Source organism: Vombatus ursinus, unplaced genomic scaffold (assembly GCF_900497805.2).
Source record: "Vombatus ursinus unplaced genomic scaffold, bare-nosed wombat genome assembly UNPS02014941.1, whole genome shotgun sequence".
Lineage (NCBI taxonomy): Eukaryota > Metazoa > Chordata > Mammalia > Diprotodontia > Vombatidae > Vombatus > Vombatus ursinus.
Window position 1 is genome coordinate 10,120,872 of NW_020954719.1, and position 22,639 is coordinate 10,143,510.

At 45.5% G+C, this 22,639-nt stretch overlaps 1 protein-coding gene across 1 annotated transcript in view; it reads right to left on the bottom strand.

Moving 5' to 3' along the window:
• Positions 1-206: 206 nt before the first annotated feature.
• KRT80 (keratin 80) overlaps positions 207-22,639 on the bottom strand; it is a 33,551-nt gene continuing 11,118 nt past the window's right edge. The window contains exons 2-9 of the mRNA XM_027844403.1: positions 19,380-19,588; positions 11,992-12,052; positions 11,189-11,284; positions 8,294-8,458; positions 5,424-5,549; positions 4,012-4,232; positions 3,193-3,248; positions 207-2,468 (exon numbers count right to left, since the gene is read on the bottom strand). Of these exons, the coding sequence (XP_027700204.1) occupies positions 2,347-2,468; positions 3,193-3,248; positions 4,012-4,232; positions 5,424-5,549; positions 8,294-8,458; positions 11,189-11,284; positions 11,992-12,052; positions 19,380-19,588 (1,056 nt within the window). The 3' untranslated portion in view covers positions 207-2,346. The remainder of the gene's footprint in view (positions 2,469-3,192; positions 3,249-4,011; positions 4,233-5,423; positions 5,550-8,293; positions 8,459-11,188; positions 11,285-11,991; positions 12,053-19,379; positions 19,589-22,639) is intronic.

Genomic DNA, 22,639 nt, shown 5'->3' on the forward strand with positions numbered 1-22,639 from the left:
GTTGGTGGCTTGGAGATCAAAAATGTTTAGAAAACAATGAAAATTAATAGTGTAGGGATCAAAGGTAAAATTTCCTGGACTATTCCCAACTGGGAATTAGTACCTGGCTTATATCAGATAGATCTAAGGTCCAGTCTTGGCTCCCTCATTGTCCTTCTACTCCACTGGCCAATACTAGAGGGAACATAGAAACTGACACGTCTCCATTCTTGGAGGATGTTTAGCACACTTTATTCACCCCACCAGGCAGAGGAGAGGGTATTGTCCTAGGAGAGTTCAGTCCATGAGGTACAGTGGCTAGGACAGGTGCGGTCCACAAAGACAGTGTAGAGTATTGATGTTGTAGGCAGAAAGAGGAAGGGAGGCAATAAGTTAAGAGCCACATAACTTATGAAAAAATAATATATATTTCTATGTATCTCATATCCCATTGTTGTGTTTCACCCTTAGAGACCAATAAATGGCATGAAAAACAGCAGCTAGAGGCTTTGTTTGGGGTTGGGAGGGGGTTGGGCATCTCCCCAGACAAAGATTGTGTGAGTGAGTCTATGTCCCCTTGATTTCTCACCTGAGACTCAGGTAGTGGATGGCATTCTACTCTGCTTAGCAGCTTGGAGTCCTAAGGCTATGAAGACCAAAGAAAGAGACAGAGTCTAAACACCTACTACCTTGAGAAGTGGGACTTGGGGATGTGAGTGAGGAGCTAGGGCTGGGGGCATTAGGGGAGAAGGGAAAAGATGGGCTCTGAGGTGGGAGAAGATGGAGGAAGGGTGGGGGTCTGTGGTTGAGGAGAGATTTCAGACTGAAAAAAAGAGGTCAGTAGGGGGTAGTTTGGAATCTGCCAGGAAAAGGGGAAAGGAGCTCATAGGGTCACAGACCCAAATACCCTTGTTTTAGTTATTGAATCTTTTCTTTTATGTCTCTTTAAGACATTCATTTTGGGGCTGATAGGATACCCTCTTTACCATGGCTGTAGAGGATAGTAGCTAAGAAGACTCCTTACCTACCCATCCTTACAGTTTTCCACCCTCAGGGCTCCAAAGGGCTCTAATTAAGCCTTTTTCATGGCCCCATGGGAAGGAAGACAGGAAGGAAGGAAGGCATAGAGGCAAAGGGCTAGATGTTAGTCCTGGGAGAAGGGTCAGGGCAACAAATCCAGTCGTAGATGACCAAGAGTTGGAGGTTCAAGGCATTTCTGGTTCTACCTTTGGGGGGATGGGGAGGGGACAATCTTGGCAATGTGGCTACACTGGAGATGCAAGAACTTTGCCTTTTTGGCTAGAGTACATAGTTAGAGGATAGGAACTCTGAGTGTGAGGCCACAGAGACTCTAGGACAAGGGGCCCTGGCCAGGCCCTATAACAGCTGCACCTGAATAAGGTGAGATGAGATTCTGTTACCTCTCCTCTAGGAGTGTATAGTAAGGCTTAAGTGTTAGCAACATCCACAAGAACTTGGAATTAGCTGGGAAAAGGCTTCTTCTAACCTTCTCCTCTAACTAAATGGCAAGAATATAAGGTTTCCCTGATGAGGAGATGGGAAGCTGGCTCAGGAATAGGCCAATGGACTATTCCTTTCCTGGGGGCTATTAAATTTGAGCAATGTCCCTGGGAGTATGGGACTCATATGGGGCAGAAGGGAAAGGGAGGGATAATGAGGCATTTAAGCTGGGTTATCAAGGCCCAGGAGCCTCGAGGCTAATTCCCTGGTTCCACCCAGAAGAACATCTAATTTCTCCCCCAGGAATCCCCACACCCTGCTTACTTTTAATACTGTCAGGGGTTTAGGGAGCAAGTGAAGATTGGTGGCAAGGAAATAGTGGGCTTTCATCCTCCCTGCTAATCTGGTTGATCAGCGGCACCCAAGCTTCCTTTCCTCCACCCATGCCCCGGAGGTGCCAGAGGAGGGACAGGCAGCATGAAGGTGACCAGACCAGAGAGCAATGGGAGACTTGTTCACTTAATTCTACCTTGAGGCGGGGACTTGAGAGGCATGTCCAGGGCAGGGGATCATGCCAGACAGATCAGTTGTTCAGATTCCCCAAACCTCAAATGAAAACTGAGTGTGTGTGTGGGGGAAGGGAGTCAGAGGAAGTCCTAGAGGTGACAAGGAATAGAGGCAAGATTGATCCTGAAGTCCATTTAGCATGTCCAGGAAGCAAGGCAAATGGCCCTGACCACTGGGTGGAAATTCCAGACATGAATGTTGCTGTTGGGAGGCTGAGAAGTGTAGTGGGATGATCATTAATCCCCTCTGGACACCTCCCACCAAAAATGTAGGCAGGCTGATGCTTCCCTCTGTCTTCCATGAGTGGGAGTGGCTAGCTGGGCCAGGGGGCCAGCTGCCTTACTGAGTGGCCTCCGATTCCTGAGAGATGAGCTTCTCTGACATCTCTGTGATCTTGATCACTGGACCCCTGTTCTTCCTGCTTAGGAAGGGGCTCGTTGAGGGGCCTGATTTGGAGGCAACTGCAAGGGAAATAAACATGGGAGGTGACTGGGGAGTATCTCATACTCCTGTCCCAATTCATTCTCACTCTTCAATCTACCCTCTGCGTAGCTGTCAAGTGGATATTTTTAAGTCACACATCTGATTATGTCTTTCCCTTGCTCAAAAATCTTCCATGGCTCCCTATTGTCTCTAGGACAAAATACCAAATCTTTAACCCTGCATTTAAACTCCCTCATGAATCTGGCTCCCACCTATCTTTTCAGTCTTATTTCCTATTACTTGCCTTTATACACTTTCTGTTCCAGACAAATTGACATATTAACTACTATTTCTGATACCTGAGATGCCATCTAAGGCTGGTACCATGTCTGGAATGCACTCCCTCCTTACCTCTACCTCACTCAGCTCCCACCTCCTAACTGCTCCCTCCCCACCATTTATTAGTTTTCTCTGCCTCTAGAAGTTACTTTGAATATACTCTGTATTTACCTCTCCATGTACAAGTTCTAGTCCCTCCAGCAGCTTATAAACATTTAGAGGGTAAGGGTTGTCTCCTTTTAATTTTGGTTTTCCCATGCTTACCTCAGTGCCTTGCATGTCATGGTTTTTAATAATACATGTTTGTTAAATTGGATCAAGCTGCTTTTAGATCCCCCTAAAAAGGAATAGGGCTCCCAATCCCAGGGATCCCACCCTCCTTCAACTTCCCCCAAACATGCAAGATAAGATGAATAAACTCACAGGGTCTGGATCGGGATTGGACAGCACTGACAACCGCAGAGGAAGGAGAGTCCATCCTGGGGAAAGAGAAGCAGGAGGTCAGGTGGAGAAGGAGGGAGGGACAGGAGAGGGACAGAGTCTATGGGCAGCCCTGCTGCTTCCACACTGTGCAGACCTGGGCAAGTGACATAGCCCTTTTGGGTTCACTTTTCTCCTTGAGGAAGCTTCCTGATTTCTGTTGGCCTGATGCCTGATTTCATTTAAGGTCTGGATTCTCAGACTCGGGCAGAGTGTTCTTCACATTTTTTCATTCTATAACATATGCTAGAAGCGTTTTTTGGTACTTTAAAAAATGAAATAGAGTGCACTGGAATCAGGGAATCCTGATTTATAGGACCAGATTAGCCGCTAATTGTATAATGTTTGTCAAACTGCATGATAATAACAACAATAATTGAATATGTTTATAGAATTTTTTTTTTTTGCTTACAAGGGGTTTTTGCGTGTATGATCTCTTTGAGTCTCATGCCATGGGAGATAGAAAGTGCAAGTTATTATTTTCACTTTACAGATGAGGAAACTGTGGCTGAAAAAGGTCACGTGATTTGCCAAAGGTCACACAGAGGAAGGGCAAAAGGTCTTCCAATTTCAAGGCAAGGGTTCTTTCTGTTGCAGCATGTTACCTCTCCTGTACCTCAGTTTTCCCATCTGTAAAATGGGGGGGGGGGGGTTAGACTAGGTGACCTAGCTTTAAATCCTGTAATTCTCAGTTCCCTTGCCTTCTCTCCCATCTTATCTAGTCTTGCCTCTGGCCTCATCTGGTCAGTTCCCTCCTGTCACCTGCACTCTTCTCCTTCCACCAGCTTCCTGTAGGTGGCGATCTCTATGTCCAGGGCCAGCTTGACGTTCATCAGCTCCTGGTAGTCCCGCAACTGGATGGCCATGTCCTTTTTGGCTTTTTGCAAGGCCTCCTCTAGCTGTGTCAGCTTGGCCCGGGCATCCCGGAAGGCCAACTCACCCTGCTCTTCTGCTGCTTTGATGTTCTCTTCCAAATGCAGACACTACAACCAGGAAAATGAGGGGAGATTGTTAGAGAGGGAGGGACCAGAGCCCAGCCTGGGCATTCTTGGGTAGAGGGACAATATGCTATCACATAACCCACATCCCCCAGGTATGGATAAGGAGTTCAGTTAGAGATAAATCAAAATTTAAATGTGATAGTATAGTGCTTTATGGTTCCTAAAATAAAGAGTTCAATGCCTGAAAGGCAGTGTGGTGTAATGGATAGAGACCTGGCCTTGAAAACAGGAAGATCTGAACTCAAGTCCCATCTCTGAAACATCCTGGCTGTGTGACTCTAGGCAAGTCACTCAACTTCTAGGCAACTTTCTAAGACTATAAGTTACAAAGAAGGTTCTGATCCTCATTGATAGAGAGAGTTTCCCTATTAGGAATTCCCCATATCATTGAAACCATAGGTTCAGTCCCTATCACCCTATTATCATTTGTGACTTATAACAACTCTGTGAGATAAGCAGGAAAAGGGTTATGAATAAGACCATTTAGAGGCAGCTAAGTGGCATAACAGTGCTGGGCCTAGAGTCAGGAAGATGTGAGTTCAAATTTGACCTCAGACTCTTACTAACTGTGTGACCTCTTTTTGCCTCAACTGTAAAATGGGAATAATAACAGCCCCTCCCTCATAGAGTTGTTGTGAGGATCAAATGAGATAATATTTGTAAAGTGCTTAGCACAGTAGATGCATTTATTAAGCACCTACTAGGTGCTTAGCACTGTATTAACTTTTTTTTCCCATTTTATAGATGAAGAAATCGAGAACCAGAGGTTGTTACTTGTTCAATGCTACAACTAATAAGAGGAGGAGAAAATGCACTGCAAAGACCTCTAAAGGCCAACAGTCTTTTTTGTTGCCCACCCAGAAGGCTTGGACAAGATGGCCTCTATCATCCTTTCCACGTCTAAATTTTATGGTCCAAACAGGACTTGAATTCAGGCCTTCCAAGTCTAGGTTCCATTAAGAAATGCTTGTTGATGGACTGTGCTGCCTTAATGGTCAAGGATATTAACACAGGTTCAGGAACCTGTGACATATCTGTCCCAGGGATATTTTAAAACCAGCTTTTTTTCTTGTATGGTTCAGGTCTCCGACTGATGAACCCCAGTCCAGTTTTATTGGTGGAGAGACCTGAGAGAGAAAGTTTGGGTGTGCGTGGCCCCTTTGAGTCACTCACATGGCTCTTGAGAGAGAGGATTTGGGACCTTAACTTCTGAATCTGGATGTTCAAGTCAGTGATCTCGCTTCGGCTGTTTTGAAGGCTGTTCCCAAACTCAGCAGAGCGAGCTGCCCTCTCCTCCAGCTGAGAATTAAACAAGAGTAAATGAGAAATTTGGTCCAGCTTGGAAAGACTTCTCTGTGGCTGTTTCCTCTTTTTTCCCCATCCCATCCTTCTTCTTTCTTTCCTTACTGATTCTCTACTTCCCTCTTTTCCTTAGGCTGTCTCACAGCTTCTTTACTATTCTCTGCCATTTTCCTTTTCCCTTTTTTTTCTTTTTCTTCCACTGTCATGGCTTTCTCTCTCTTCCCCCTGTTTTCTTATCATTTCCCCCCCACTGCTCTCCTCACCCAACCCCAAGTCTCTAATCTCCTCCCTCTTTTCTATCTCTCACCTTCCTATCCTCACTTAAGATCCAGGGGTCTTTCCATTTCATGAAGCTGCATCACTCACCTTCCTATTCTCTTGTCTTCTCTCTCCCCAACTTCTCTATTTCCTCCCTCTTTTCTTTCTCTCCTCTTTTCTCTCCTCTCCTCTCTCTCCTCTGTCTCTATTTTCTCCCCTCTCCTCCCTCTCCTACTCTCTGTTGTCTACTCTGTCCACCTTCTCTATTCTCCCCATGTCTTCTCTTTTCCCTAACCTCTAGTTCTCCCTCTTCCCCATCTTCACTGTTCTCCCTCTCTCCTTCACTCTCTTGTCTCCTTTCTTTCCACCTTCTTTATCTTTCTCTCTCTTTCTCTTATCCTCTCCCCCACTTTCTATTCTCTGTCCTCTCTCTGTTTTTCCCCTTCACTTTATTCTCTCCCCTCTCCTCCCAAATCCTTATTCTTTGTCTCCTTCCCCTCATTCTCCTATTTTTTCTCTCCCCAGAAGTCCTATAGTTTAGAGTCTGAACAACACCATATGATGTGGCTTCAGGTTTATGTATCTTCAATTCCACGAACATTTATTAAATGCCCACTGTGTGAAAGACATTGGACTGAGAGATACAAAGACAGGTATAACACTGACCCTATTCATGAGGGTCTTCAGGTCAGGAAGAGGGGGAGAGATAAGAATGCAAATCCCCATGAGACAAGGGAGAATGAACTTAATATAGAGTGCCAGGCAAAGCAATCTGAGAAACTGAGGAAAAAGAGGTCCCTTTTACCTGTGGAGGGGTGTTAGCAGTATTAGGGAAGTCTTCATGGAGGTAGTTGTACCTGAGTTAAGCCTTAACAGAAGGCAACTACTTCAAAATATAGGGGAGAGTCCATTCCAGGCACATGGGTTAGTCTGAAAAAAGGTGTGGAGATAGAAAAGGGAAGGCTAGGAATGGGAGATGGTGAAAGAGCCAATAGGCTGACATGTGGCATCCATGATGAGAGGATGAGGTAAGACTGGATATGTATGGTAGAGTCACGTTAGGGAAGGTCTAGAATGCCCCAACAGCCAGTAGTTTGTAGTTTTTTCATTAGGGAAACAGGAGCCACTGAAGAGTTTTGAGCAGAGGAGACATGTTTAAAGGAAGATTAGTTGGTCAAGAGTGTGAAGGAAGCATGGTTTGGGGAAGTGAAGACTAGAAGTAGGATGACGCAGTGGAATCAGAGGACTTGGGTTCAGATCCCAACTGTGACACTACCCATGTGTCTTTGGATAAGTCATTTAATATTTTAAATATTAAAGGCATATTTTAAAACCAGTTTTTTTTCTTGGTGGCTCAGCCTGTGTGTCTTTGGATAAGTCATTTAATATTTTAAATATTAAAGGCATATTTTAAAACCAGTTTTTTTTCTTGGTGGCTCAGCCTGTGTGTCTTTGGATAAGTCATCTAACTTCCTGTGTGTATTGGCTGAGCCATTTAACTTCCCTTGGTTCTGTTTCCTACATCTGAGGGCATTGGATGGTCTCTTTGGTCCTTCCAATGCTAGATCTAGGCTCTTATGATTCTTTAAGACTAGTTACAAGGCTAGTACAATAGTTCAGGGGAGAGCCACTGAGGATCTGGTTGGGTAGCAAGGGAAAAGGACAGAGAAAAGATATGGCAGAGGTAGAATGCACTTTGGAATTGTACCTTTGGAAAATGATGGGATGTTGAGGACCAGAGGAAAGAGTCCAAGTTGTTTACCATGTTTTAAGATGAAGTGATAGGAAAGATAGGAGCACGGGATGGTGGGGAGGGGGTGTTAAGATGATAGTCCCTTTTGGTCATGTTGAGTAGGAGGGACCAGTGCAGATAGACACACAGCAGGCTGTTCTATGCCTTAGTTTCCCAGTTAGAACATAAACTCCTGGAGGGCAGAGACCATTGTTTGCTCCCCTCCTTTTTCTGGCGTCCCCCACAACTGCTATATAGCAGAAGTTAAACCAACACCTGATGGATTGATCTGTTCCTCTCTGAAGTGTCCCCCAAGAAAAACCCAGTCTATCAGGACTGGAAGAAACTTGAGAGCTCAAGAACCCAGAAAGTAGAAAAGACTTGTCTGAGGTCACAGAGCGAGTTGGTGGCAATGCCAATAGGATTCTGGTCTAGTGTTCTCTCCTCTGGGCTAGACTACCTCTTTCTACCCAGAACTTCCTTTATGTATTTTATTTCTCTTCCATTTCCCAAACTACACCCCCCCATTTCATGAGAATTCGAGATAGATTATGTTTCTGAGCTCACCTTCCCCACCCCCATCACTTATTGGCATTTAGCCCCCCTCCCCACTCCTAGGCTGGGACAGCTTCCTGGAGTCAGCCCCCCAGCTTCTCCCTCCCACCCATGTGGGACACAGTCTGTGGTCAGCGATGCCCCACCAACATGGTACCCTTTCCTCTTCCCTTTCTACCATCCTGTTTGCCCTTACTCTGCTTCTGGAATATGCTTCGGCCTCCTCCAGACTTCTGGCAGCAATGGCATCATATTGTGCCTTCACTTCCTCCACAATGCCTCTGAGGTCAATGTGGCAGCGACTGTCCATTCCTACAGTCACTGATACGTCCTTCACCTGGGCCATCAGGTCCTGGAGCTCCTGGGAGGAGAGAAAGGGGGAGAGAATAGGATTGAACAGAGAGGTCAGGTGCAGGGGATTCCATTTGGGATCCCCATCCCCTTTATTATTTTAGCTCCTCCATTTTCACAATAGGAGGATAGTGTCCTAGCATGCCCACCTCCATGAAAAGAGAATGAAAGTATTTGTGGTGTTTTGAAAAAATAACATAAAATACTAGAGTGGAAACAGAGGCCCTGAATTCAAAGCCTAGCTCTGTATGAGCTTGGGAAAGTCACTTCCCTTTTTTGGGTCTCTACAAATGAACTAGAAGGCCTCTGAGGACCTTTCCAGCTAGCAATCCTTTGATTAATGTTTCTCACCACTCAGCTTCCTCCCCTCAGCATCTTCCTTCCTTCCTTGGCACATCTCCATTCATCTGCCCTACCTCTAAGCCTTCCACCCTGGCTTCCTAGCCCAATCTACCCTCTTCCTTCTCTAGGAAGCCTTCTCAGATTCACTTCTAATTCCATTTTTTCTGCTTTCTCCCCATTGCCTCAGCACTGAAGCCTAGCCCTCTGCCTACTTGTTTCTCATTCTTTCTTTGCATTTACTCCATCCTTGGTAGGTACTTCATGTCTTTCCTATAAGACTGGTGGCTCCCTGAGAGTGGACGCTGTATCTCTTTCTTCCTCAAATCTCAATTAAAGATGGATCCCAGTTAAGGGCGAGTTAAACAACAACTACTTATTAAGGATCTACTGTGTACAGAATTCTGAATTAGGTGGTAGGAAGGGATATGAAATTTATGCAATACATGTTCCCTCAGCTCATAGAAATTAGACTTTACTAGAAGTATACGCCACATTCTTGTTGCTCACTTGTTCAATCATGTCTAACTCTTCATGACCCCATGGACCATAGCACCCCAATAATACACAATTGCATTAAAGAGGTGCAAATAAAAATCTGAGTGAGATTGGAGGGGGGAAAAGGTCATAATGGTTACCTGGGGGAAATTGGGGAAGACTTAATGGAGAAAGAATATTTGAGTTGGACTTGGAAGAGTGAGTGGGAATTCATCAGGCAGAAGTGGGGTGGTGGAGGTAGGTTGCATTGCAGGCATGGAGAATAACACAGGCAAAAGTATAAACATTGGAAAGCGTGGGGGAGAATGAGAAGTCCAGTTGAACCAGAGAATAATTTATGTGGATGGGAATAATATGAATAAAAGCTAGGAAGGTGCCAGACATGGAGAGCCTGGAAGAGACAAACTCCATACCTAATAGGCAACATTCAGAGACTAAGAGTTTTTTTTTCTTCTTTTCTTTCTTTCTCTTTTTTTTCTTTTTCTTTAACTAACAGTTTTGGTAACTGGGGTTGCCTCCCTCCATAGGCTGACTGAGGGGCTAGTATGGCTTAGGCTCAGAGGTAAACTCCATTTTCTTTTAGGGCATATTCAGGGTAGCAGCCTCTAATTTCTTCATTGCCTGCATTAGAACTCACCACGACGGTGAGACAACATTTTTCCAGTTTTGCTCCGAGGCTCAGACTTGATTTTTAGCAGGCCTACATTATGATTTCTTCCTATTCTGGTACTTATTACCTGGGTGGTCATGAGCAAATCACTTCTCTCTGAGGTCATACATGGAGGGCATTGGAGGGGGTGATCTTTTAGGTCCTTCCAGTTCTCAATTCTATAATTTGATACTCTTTCCAGTCTTTGGAGCTCATGAATTCATACTAATTATGGGTGATTGGAGGGGCCTGTCCAGGTTTGCAGATAATTAGCTCTTTTAAACATCCCAACTGACTTTAAGCCTTCTGAGGGAAGTGGTCGTTTCCTTTTTCCTTTTGCTTTTCCCAAATCCTAGCATAGTGCTTTACATATGGGAATAGGATATGGCGTGGATCTATATTTTCCTTGGTATGGAGAACTTCAGGCTAAGAAAACTCTATCTACTGAAACAGGTCAGCGCCTTCTCTCAACTCATAGTTGCCCAGAGGTTGCTAGAATGGTTAAGAAACATGTCTGGGATCACACAGCCAATGTGTGTCAGAGGAGAGACTTGAGCCCAGGTCTGCAGAGTTTTGAAGCTGGTTCTCTGGAAGCTAGGTGGTGAAGTGTGAATCTGTTTGGATTCAGGCAAAGGGCCACACTTGAGGACCTAGAGGGCCACATGTAGCCTTGAGGCTGAAGCTTCCCCACCCCTGGGGACTCACCATTTTGCCGGACAGATGAATGGCCAAGGAATTGCCACACTCACTCAGGCCCTACTATTCCTGGCATCTTCCTAGCTTCTCATCCATTCCCTGCCCTCCCTCCACTTTTCCTCCTGGTAAAAACTAGGATAAAGAATCCTAGACTCAGAACATTGCAGCTGGAAAGGACCCAAGAGATGCTTTTCTTTGATCTGCTCATTTTATAGATGAGGAAACTGAGGCCCAGAGAGGTTATTGACCTGTGTAAGTTCACCTAGAAATGGATCTTATAGGAAGAGCTGGAAAGAAACCTTGGAACTCATCTGGCACCATCCCTTAATTTTACAGATGAAGAGTAGGAAGCTTAAGTGATTTGCTTGATGTCACACATATAGTAACAGAGATGGGAGTCACACCAATGTCCTCTGACCCAGATCCAGCATTCTTTCCACCACATTACACTGATGAGCATAATGAAGAGGGATAGTTTTTCATTTGTTTGTTTTTAGTAGGCCATCAGTTCCCTTCTTTCCATGCTCACGGAGCTGCCAGGGAGCCCATTTCTCTCACCTGCTCATACACAGTTTTCATCAACTCCACAAAACTCTGGAGTCCTTGGAGTTTGGCCTCTAGCTCTGTTCTTCGAAGACACTCAGCATCCAGATCCTGGTGGGGAAGGAGTGATCCGTGAGAAAGAGGATGTAGGTGGGGTACATTGGGACTGAACTGAGCTGGAGAAGGAGGGGTATTAGGGCAAGGGTAGGGCAGATGTTGCCCCTTAACTCTAGAGAGTGAAAGTATCTGGTGGGGAAGGAGAGATCCTAGAAAATTAAGGAAGGGGGAGGAGAAGGGTCCATGAGAAGAATCTAAAAGGACTCTGGGAAAAAGGAGCAGGACAAGAACAGTGCCCTAGCCACCTGTGCTGTGTATTTCTCTCTCTTTGCTTACTCAGATATTTGTCTATTTGTTTCTCTATTCTGGGATAAACACTGGTGCATCTGCAAAAAGTGTTTTTTAAAAAAAATCCAGGTAGACCCAATGGAAACCAGAAGGCAGGGTTAAGAAAAATCCACCATGGGCCTAAGGGAGGAGTTTTTAATCCAGGGTCCATAGATCCCTTGAGATTTCAGGGGATCCATGAACTTGGACAGGAAAAAAATACATCTTTGTTTTTACTAATGTCTATTTTAAATTTATCGTTTCCTCCAGTTATGAAAGTGGGCAAAAGATATTCTGAGAAGGGGCTCATAGGCTTCACCAGATCGACAGTGGGGTCTATAGCACACAAAATGTTAAGAGCTCCTGGCCCAAGGGAGCTGGATTCTATCCTAAGGTCAGGCAGGCTGGGAGACAGGAAGAGGTGGGGGGGGTACCTTCTTCAACTGGACAAAGGTGAACTCCATGTCTGTTCGCTTGGTAATCTCTTCTTCATATCTGAGAGGGACAGAAACAAAAAGAGACTCAGCTCCTCTATTCTTTTTTCTTTTCTTTTTTTTTTTTTGCGTAGGCAGTTGGGGTTAAGTGACTTGCCCAGGGTCACACAGCTAGTAAGTGTCAAGTGTTTGGTCCAAGGCTGGATTTGAACTCAGGTCCTCCTGACTTCAGGGCCGGTGCTCTATCCACTGCGCCACCTAGCTGCCCCTTCAGCTGCTCTATTCTAGCTATAAGTGCGGAGCTCAGAAACCCCTTTCCCAAAGCATCACTGCAGATAAAGTGGATGATGTTGATTACACAAAATTGAAACATTTTTACACAAAGCCAATACAGTTAAAATTAGAAGGGAAAATTAGAAGTTAAAATTAGAAGTTAATGGGGGAAAAATCTTTGCAGCAAACTTCTCTGATAAAGGTCTTATATCTAAGATTTGTAGGGGACTGATTCAGCTCTATAAGCACAAGAGCCATTCCCTAATAGATAAATGTTTAAAGAATAGGAACAGGCAGTTCCAATGCAAGTTACTGACAACCAAATTTTAAAAATGCTCTAAATAACCCAAAATAAGAGAAGTACAAATGAAACACCTCGGAGGTTATACCTCACAACTATCAGACTGGCAAAAAAAACAAGAACAAAAAAGGAAAATGACAATTGTTGGTGGGGAGGTAGAAGAACATGCATACTAATTGTTGGTAGAACTGTGAATTGGTCCAACTGTTCTGGAAAGCAATTTGAATAACTGTACTCAAAAGTCACTAGTCCTCTAGTCATGCATCTCCAAAAGATCACATAAAATAGGAAAGGACCCATGTGCACATTTATAGCTTGCTACAATATTTTTGCCATAGCAAAGAATTGAAGCCAAGGACATTTCCATCAATTGGGGAATGGCTAAACAAATCACGCTATACAAATGGGATGGGAATTGGGACTGGACTTTGATTTCTTTGGTATAGAGAATTCTCAGGTAAGAAATTCTCTTTGTCAACACAGGTCAGCTCCTTCTTGACAACTTGCAGTCTTAGAGGAGAAAGGAAAAAAACATTTATTAGTTGCCTATTAGGTGCCAGGCACTGTGTTAAGTGCTTTACAAATATCTCTTTTGATCCTCATAACAACTCTGAAAGGTAGATTCTATTATGATCCCCATTTTATTGTCGAGGAAATTGAGACAGATAGAGGCTGACTTGCCCAGGGTCACATAGCTACTAAATGTCCGAGGACAGATTTGAATTCAGGTCTTCCTGACCTGGTCCTCTGTCTCCAAATCCAGGGCACTGGATGATGCCAACTTCCCAATTAGCTTATGGTGACTCTGGTGTTGTTGAATAGGTCAATAAGCTTGAGCCAGAGTGCCCAGATGGGCAAATCCCACATCAATGTCAGGACTTTTTGGGGGGATGGAAGGTACCATTCTCCTATAGGGACCAAGAAGGAACATTAGCCAAAAATAATTTTTGCTGGAGATGGAAGCTTTCACCTATAATTTTTGATTGCCTGCAATGTTATACTTTTAAATATGTTTTATTAATGCCTTTTGTTTTTACATAGTCATTTCTGGATATTACCCTTCCTGCCACTCACCCAGATCTGTATACCTCCCACGTGACAAATACTTAAGCATAAGGCACTTTTATAGTGACCTCACCTGACAAGGTATGTAAGGTTCTGCCTCTCCAGCAAGGAAGAGGGAGATGTGTTTCATTATTTGTTCTTTAGGACCATTTTTTGCTTTTTTCATTGACTCAGAATTTAGTTTCTGTAGCACTAACAAATTTTGTTATTTCTGGGCTCTTCCCTTCTTTTGTATCTGGAGTGTGTGTATGTGGTAGGGTGTGGGTAAGGAGAGAAAGAAGAGGCTCGCTTAGTCTGGCAGAATACATGGGTAAGGAAAAGATGGCAGAGTTCTATGAAAGATTGAGGGTAAAGCAACTTCAGGGACCAAAAGAGATGAGGACAGTCCAACCAGGGCTTACAGGTCCTTTAGGCTTGGAGTGTAACGTAACTCTGACCCGGCAGCGCACCCCAATTGGCAAGGCCAGAACTGAACCCTGAACCTCAGAACTTCCCAGGTTGGTGAGAGAAGGGGTGAGGTGGGGATGGGGATTCCACTTTCATGTGTTTGAAAAACTGTCACAAATTCCAAGCCTGAGAGATGGAGGAGGCTTTAGCAGGACCACCTGACCCCCATCCCCAGCTCTACCTATCACATCACTCGAGGGAATCCCTAGATGCCCCCATCCTTAATTCTCCTTTCTTCCTATGTATCTTCTCCACTGTCCAGGTTCACTCAGGTTTCCCATTTGGGAAATGGAAAAGATAGATTCATATTCTATATTTCCACAATGAAGTCACGAAAGAGTTAATGACCCTAGCAATCAGGGTTGATTTTTTGCTCCTACCCCCACGCTCTTCCTTAGTTTCTGAATGTTCTTTGCTGGGCTTCTGGCTGGAATGGGGACGCTATCTGATGGACAGTGCTAGGGATGGGATAGGACGAGGTTCCTGAGTTCCCTTGGTTCCTCCCCATCCAACCCTCAGATCTTGTGTAACTGACTTCCCTTGGGAAAACGTTTGCCATGGAGCCTGGGATTGCTTGTAAGCTATTCCTCTCCCTCCCCCCTGCCCCTTGACACTCAGCCTGCGGCTGGTCCAGCTATGATCTCTGCACAACCCTGCAGAGATCTCTGGTATTTCCTTTCCCCTTCATTCTGGGCATTCTTCAGGTATCCTGAAGATTAGAGCTGTGTGTGAACAATGGGATCTTGGAGCTCCAGAGTTACCTGAGAGATGGGTCCCTCCTCTTTTTTATGTTTTTGTCCCTGGAATTCCTCAATCACCTTCTGGTAGTAACTATAACCAGCCTTCCTTGCTATGCACCAGGTACTGCCCTGGACCTGTGTCACCAGCTGGCAAGGTTCCTCAGGCCCCGTGGGCAACCTGAGTGGGAGTACCTCCCCACCGCCTTGACCTCTGCCATGTGACAGCTGTGTGCAGAAGCATGCCTGAGAGAGAGAAACCAGGTCTACTGGAAATCAGGCTGCTGGTCAGAGAGAAAAGAAATCTCCCCGATTGCTGCTCTCGTATCCTGGGTTCTCTTAGAAGATGTGGTGGGGGACAAAGCCCGAGCTGAGATTCAGGAGACCTGGGTTCTATTCCCAATTTTTCCACTGACTTATCTGCATGAATGTGGGCAAGTCTCTTAACTGATGGCCCTCAGTTTCCCCATAAGATGAGGGGGTTGTGGTGCCTTTTCAGTGACTCCCCCATGTCTGGAATGCTTTTCTTCTTCACCTCCAGCTTTTGGCTATGTAGGCCCTTCAATATTCAGTTCAAATTCTATCTTCTTCAAGAGGCCTTTCCTGGTCTCTACCCTCTTTCCCCCAGCCCCTTCCAAGACTACTTTGCATTTACACTGTATATGTCATGTATAGGAACAAGTAGGTGGCACAGTGGATAGAGCACCAGGCCTGGAGTCACTCTACAGCTAATTATGGGAAAGGGGGGGAGACTCAACTCAGGTCAATAGGGTCAGGCTGGGATCACTGGGGCAGTGGCAAGAGGGGGTAGGGTGGGGGTAGGGGTGTCAGAGGGAGCCTCTGCCTAGATATGAAAGTCCCTGGATTGTGGCCATACCAGTCACACCTTCTTCTGCTCCTCATGGGTATGCACCTCCTGAAAGACTGAGGATCCACCAGACTTTCTTGCCACCTGAACTTCATTATTGTCTGCTGCTAGACTGTCATCATATCTAATGCTTTATTTTCATGAGGTCTTCTCATATCACAAGATCATAATATCACAGTGGTCATCTAGAACAGGGCAGCTAGGTGGTGCCATAGTGCACAGAGCGCTGGGCTCGAAGTCAGCGAGATTCCTCTTCCTGAGTTCAAATCCCGGCTTCAGACACTTACTAGCAGCATGACCCTGGGCAAGTCACTTAATCTTGTTTGCCTCAGTTTCCTCATCTGTAAAATGAGCTGGAAAAGAAAATAGCAAACCACTCCAGTATCTTTGCCAAGAAAACCCCAAATGGGGTCACAAAGAATCAGACACGACTGAAAACTGACTGAACGGCAACATCTAGAATGCCTTTCCCCACCCAGTCCCATTTTACAGATCAGGAAACTGAGGCTCAGAGAGATCTAGTGCTCTTTTTGCCTGATTTCCAGTAGGCTTACCCCTTGGGTTTGCTGCCCAATTCCTTTTTTGTTCTAGTGTCAGGGACGTGCTATTCTGAGAGTCACATGTCCTGCTTTCCAGTTCCCAGTTCCAACAGGAGGAGGCCTCAGGCTCAGTAGACAGGTCACCTGGGAGGGATTCTATGACTTAGAGCTGGAAGGGATCTTTGTTTCTATTGTTGTTCACTCTTTGTGATCCCATTTGGTGTTTTCTTGGCAAAGATACTAGAGTGATTTGTCATTTCCTTCTCTAGCTCATTTTACAGATGAGGAAACTGAGGCAAATAGGGTTAAGTGACTTTCCCAGGGTCACGCAGCTGATAAATGTCTGAGGCTGGATTTGAACTTAGGCCCTTCTGACTCCAGGGAGGGCACTCTATCCACTGAGCCACCCAGCTGCCCGGAAGGGACCTTAGTGATCATTTAGTTCCAACTCTTCATTATCTAGAGGAGGAAACTGAGGCTCAAGGTGGTGAAGTGATTTATCTGAGGTCATGTAGGGTTTTCCACCTCTTTTCCCTCTGTTCTTCTCTTCCTGGTTCCTCCCTAGCCTCCCCTGCTCTGGAAGTCCAGACCTTTACACCAAGGCTGAGTTGTAGTATAGCATCTGATTTGGAGGCAAAGGCTTGGCCTGGAGAGCCTATCCAGGCCCTGGCTAACCCCAGGAGTCTGAGATTCCACACAGTTCTCTAATGGAATAAAGGCAGTATTAGACACGGCCAAAATGGGAATTTGTTTTGCTTGACTTTACATATTGGATCCAAGGGTTTTGTTTTTCTTTCTTTTCTTTTTTTCCTCAGTGGAGGGAGGCGGGCAATGAGAAGGGAGGTGGGGGGAAGGGAAAAATGAATGCTTAATAATAAAATATAATCAACTTTATATTTTATTATTAATTATTAATATTAATAATTAAATACAATTAATAATTAAAAATAAAATTTAATTGAAAAATTTCAGTAGAAACCAGGCAGGGGGTGGGCCTGGGAGAAGTCAGGCAGGCACGCTAGCTGGTTAGTTCTTGTGGAAACATAATATCTCTACAATCCTCACTCTTGCCCCTTGTTGTGGGTTTCACCCAGGACCGTGTCTTTGAAAAGTGGGAGATAGGGCACAGAGTCAAGGGAAGAGAAGGGGAGAAGGTCATGAGTACTACTGAGCAGGCCAGGGGCAAACATTGAAGGAGGGATTGCTTAATGTCTTCAGGAGCTGCTGCTTTCGCCTGGAAGGGGGTGCCCCTTGCGTCTAGCGTCCAGTCTGCCCAGCTGGCTGCCCAGCAGACCACATACAGAGTCGGTTTAGAACTGTAGGGAGACGGCCCAGAAGGTGACAGGACCTGGGAATATGGGGAGGCAGGCCTGACTTTTGGCCCCTTCTCCAGGTGAAAGAAACTGATTGTGTCAAGTCCTAAGCTCCTCAGGGTGGCCCCAGCAGGGTGTGGAAAGAGCCCGTGACTAGGAATCAGGAATCCCAGCTTGGCCTCCTGTATAAATAAGCTTGGGAAAATTGCTCCCCTTCTTCGGACCTCATCTGGAAAATGAGGTTCTTTCCAATTCTGATACTATAATTCTATGTTCTGTGGAGGCTACCCCTTCCTGGACTGAAAGCCCAACTCGGATGACCCTGTCTCCTTGCCCTTCCTTCCCCCAACTCTGTTCAGCTTCACAAAATATATTTAATTCAATTTGCTGCCTCTTTCTGCCAGCCCCCACCCCTCACTCCCTCCCCTCTCCTCAACTTGTTTGCTTGTGGAGAGCAAGGGCTGATCTCATCAGTTGTTACGTAGCCAAAGATTAGCCCCTCCCTGTTATCTCTATCTTGGGACCTAGCCCAAAGTCACCCAGGCACCCCTTCCAACATACATAGCAACCTGGGGGATCTAGGAGATACAAAATGCTTTCCACGCCTACCTTCCTCAACCTGAGCTCTTCTCTCTGGGGAGCCCTGGTCCTTCTCTCTCATTCCATCATCTATCCACCACTTTCCTCTTATTCTCTTTCTTTTGGCTACTAATGGAGCCCAGTTTGGAAGACCCTTTCTTGGACCTTGAACGCTCTGTGTGATGTTAGATAAAACCACGAGTAGAATTTTGCAATGAATCTAATGTAGATCACATGCCAGACCAAATAGAATTCAATCACATACTTTTTTTTTTTTTTAGATTGAGATGGGACCTTACAGATCTAGTCTGGTAGCAAGCTTAATGGAAATTAGGCAGAGGGTCTATGAGAAATCAAGTAGAAAACTGAATGAAAATAAGGGAGAGGCTAAATGAGAAATCAGACAGCTGAGTAGAAACTAGGCAAGAGGCCTAGTGGAATTCAGATAAAGACCTCATGGAATTTAGGTGGAGACGGAAAGAGAAATCCCACAGTGAACTATGGAACGGGCCTAGGAGAAATGGAATCTCCCTGGTCTTTCTTGTGGGGCCTCTCTGTATCGGTTTCCAAAACTCTGTGTCTGGGGGTGGTTAGAAGGAACTCTGGAGGTGGTGAGGTCAGATGTTGGGGGAAGGTGGGATATTAGGGCTAATGAGTCACAGAGGCTGTAGGGTGAGAGTGTTGATAATGTTGGGCAGACTGGGTAGGATCATAGAGTCTTAGGCCATCAAATACTAGGATTTGAAGACATGAGGAAAGTGTCTTATGGGGAAACAGACAAACAGAGAAAGCTACTTGGACTTCTAGATTTCCCAGAACTGTACTGTTCTGCCACTGAGAGGTTTTTCTTGAACCTCTTAGTCTCTTTCCTGTCAACAGTTAGCTCTTACTAGTTTATGAGGAAGCACTAGCTTTGCCACTATAGAAAAAGCTACAGACAGCATCATAGCGTGGAGAGAGGCTGGTGCCCTTGGAAGGGTTATTGGCAATTGCTGCCGCCATTTTGTTCTAGATATTAATTGCCTTGCCTTCCTTATGGTAATAAGAAGAACTTCTGAGGAAAGTTAGGGTCCAAGGTAGGATGCCTGGGGGTCCTGAGAGGAGGCAGAATAGGCAGGGACTCAGGCTGCTCCACCCTCCATAGAAGGTGGAAAAAAATCATGTCCCTCTTAGGTCTCCCTGTCCTTAGGGAGACCTGCCCCAGCCTAGGTCACAGCACAGGACAGAGAGACCTGCCCCAGTCTAGGTCACAGCACAGAGACTTACTTCATCTTGTATTCTTCCACTTTCCCCATCATCTGCATCAGGTTGGCTTCAAGCTGACTTCGCTCCTGACTCACAGTCTTCAGCTCCTGCTGTAGGCGGTTCAGGTACTCCTCATATGTGTGGCTGAAGTCAACCGAGGTGGATTCTTGCTCCTGCAGGAAGCTCCATCGGGTTTGCAGCAATTGGTTCCGCTGCTCCAAGGACTGAACCTAGAAGAGTTAGGGAATGGGTGGTGAGGGGACAGGAGTCTAGGGCTTGGCTGCTTGGGTGGGGTTTGGGGAGCTCCAGGTCCAAGGTGAGGAGAAAAGAGGTCCGAGTCCAGAGGATTTGAGACACGCCTCAGATCATACATTCATTAAGAGACCTAAGATTTGAACTCAGGTCCCTTGGCTCCAAATCCAAGTATCTGTCCATCGTACCAACCTCTGCCCTTATTTCTTAATTCAATCTTTTTTTTTTTTTGCTTAGGCAATCAGGGTTAAGTGACTTGCCCAGGGTCACACAACTAGTAAGTGTCAAGTGTCTGGTCTGAAACTGCATTTGAACTCAGGTCCTCCTGACTCCAAGGCCAGAGCTCTATCCACTGCGCCACCTAGCTGCCCCTTTCTTAATTCAATTTGACAAGCACTTCGATTCCATTGTCTAACTCTTACCTGAACAGCAGCCTATGTGCAGGTGCAGTATCTCTGAAAAGTGGCCTCCATTTGTCCCCCAGAGATAGGGACACCGCCCCCCAGGCAGTCTTAGCTTTTTAGCCAGCTCTCAGGAAGTTTACCCCTATATCCTGCTGAAATCTGCTGGTTCAAATTCTATTTAGTTTTGCTCTATGGGGCCAAGCAGAACTTATCTCACATGATGATCTTTCAGATACAGCAACTATGTCCCCCCAAATCTTTTCTTCACTTTCAACATCCCTGGTTTCCTCCATCGATCTACCTACAGGATGGTTTCCCTGATTCTCTCAACCCTGCCGGCTGCTCTTCTTTTGAGGTACTTTAACTTTGTCCTTCCTAAAACGTGATGTCCACACAAATCTGAACAGAACACGACAAACACGGCTTCATCAGGAGAGAGGACATGAAGTGGGACTGTCTATGTTTTTCTTATTTCCTGGGTATTGTCATTGCCTTAGAAGCTCTTGGCCTAAGCTCGGATTTCCTTTTCTTTGCTCTTGAGACAGAGGTATAGTTTTCAATAGAAAACTTTTCCAGTAGTGAAAGCAAAAAGAGGAAAATGCAATCTCACAGAATTTATGAGTTACAGAGCATAGGAATCTTATACCAAGGCATCCCTATTTTAGGTGCTGCTAAGGTTCATAAGGCTGCATTCTATCTAACTCATCTCTCCCCCTAGGGAGCTAGGTGGCCTGGTCCTCACACCTGGAAGACCTGAGTTCAAATTTGACCTCAGATACTTACTAGCTGTGTCCTGGGTAAGTCACTTAACCTCTCTTTGTCTCGGTTTCCTTAGCGATAAAGTAGGAATAATAATAATACCTATCTCCCAGGGTTGTTGTGACCATCAAATGAGATATTTGTGAAGTGCCTGGCACATAGTAGGTACTTAATAAATGCTTTTCCCCTAACTTTCCTTCCTTCCTCCCACCTGGTTTCATACTTCCCTTCCTCTGAAGCATATCTGGCTTCCTGGCGTGTCTTTGTGCTTGTATCCCCAGGACCTAACACAGTTGTTGGTACATAGGTGCTTAATGAATGTTTGTTGATTGATTGGTAAATCTTAGAGTTCTATGAAAATGTGGTTCACTATTATGAAGTCTTTCTCCCCAACTTCTAGGCTCCGTGGTTGGAAGTCAAGCCCTTACCTCATTATTCTGTAACCTGAACAAGGCTCCACACCCCCTGCTCCCACACAATCATTTGGACAAGCGCGTCTCTTCACACCCTCCAAAGAAACTGCCTTTCCCTTATGACTGGGGACAGAAATCACATGTTCCTTTTGCCATATGATTGTATTACTAGAGAATGCATAAGCATTATGTATGTATTGCCAACCCCATTGTGGGACAGCATGTGATGTCCAGCTGTCACTGTGGGACAAGTATACACTGTTGGAGGTTCCCGGGGAAACATTGCTCATGAAGCAGTTTCATGGCTACTAGAAGTCGGGGAACAGAGATCTAGAGCTCAGAGGGACTTTGGAGGCCAGTTAGTTCAACACCCTTTATTTTACTGAGAAGTAAAGTGAAATTCAGAGAGGTTAAGTCACTTGCCTAAGGTTACAGCTAGTAAGCCTCAGAGGGCAGATTAGAATCCATGTACCATGCTGCCTTCTCTAAATTCTTTCCCTAGAAACTGGCACTTAGAACCAGAGACATGGCAAAGATTCCTGGAGGTATGCAAAGAGTTAAGATAGGATAATTTAGGCTGGCTGACCGTCAATTCAAGATCCCTGCCATTCTCTATGGACCTAAGGCTTGAGACTCTGGGCATGAGAGAAGTATTAACTCTGGCCATCTAAGCTTACGTCTGGATAGACAGGAATGCCTACGTGAGAGGGGCAGTGAGGGGTGATGCCCGGCATGCTACTATTGCAAGAGAAGCTCATCTTGGGCAGAGAAGCTTTGAGATAGCATCTTATCTCCCAAGGTCTGTTGTTATTCTTGGTAGTGGGGTTCTCTCTGATTAGCTGCTAACTTCCTTGACCTTGGACCATTGTTGTAAACTTCTCTTTCTGCCTCTGACATAGCCCTTTGGATTCTAGTTCCTACACTTGACCAGCTATATGAGCATGGGAGAGAGAGGGACAGAATGAAGTCATGAGGCACCACTGATGGGGTCTTCTGGGGACTAGCGACAATGGATTTGCTATGGTGTGGCTAGGTGCTGCTGGGGGTGGTGATATGGGGGTGGAATTGGGGTAGAATTGAGGTGACTGGTTCTTAGACTTGTATAGGGATAAATTTCTTTTCCTTTTCCCCTTTCTTTCCCCTTCTCCTCTTCCTTCTTCCTTCCCTTCTCTTGTCTTCCTTTCCCTTTCCTTCTCTCCTTTCCTTGTCTTCCCTAGCCTGGGTCTCCCTCCCTTGCCCAGGCTGCAAGTGTGGCTAATGATGGGCTCGAACCTAGTGCTAATTGATATGGAAGATTTTATCCCAGTTGGCTCACTCCTCAGGGATCCTGGTGATCTTTCCTGCTGAGGGTTCACCATATTCGTGCCAGACTTAGTGTGAACACCCACTAGGCTTTAGCCCAGTTGTAACTCAGAACTCCTGAACTCAAGAGGCCCTCTGCCCCCCTTCCCTC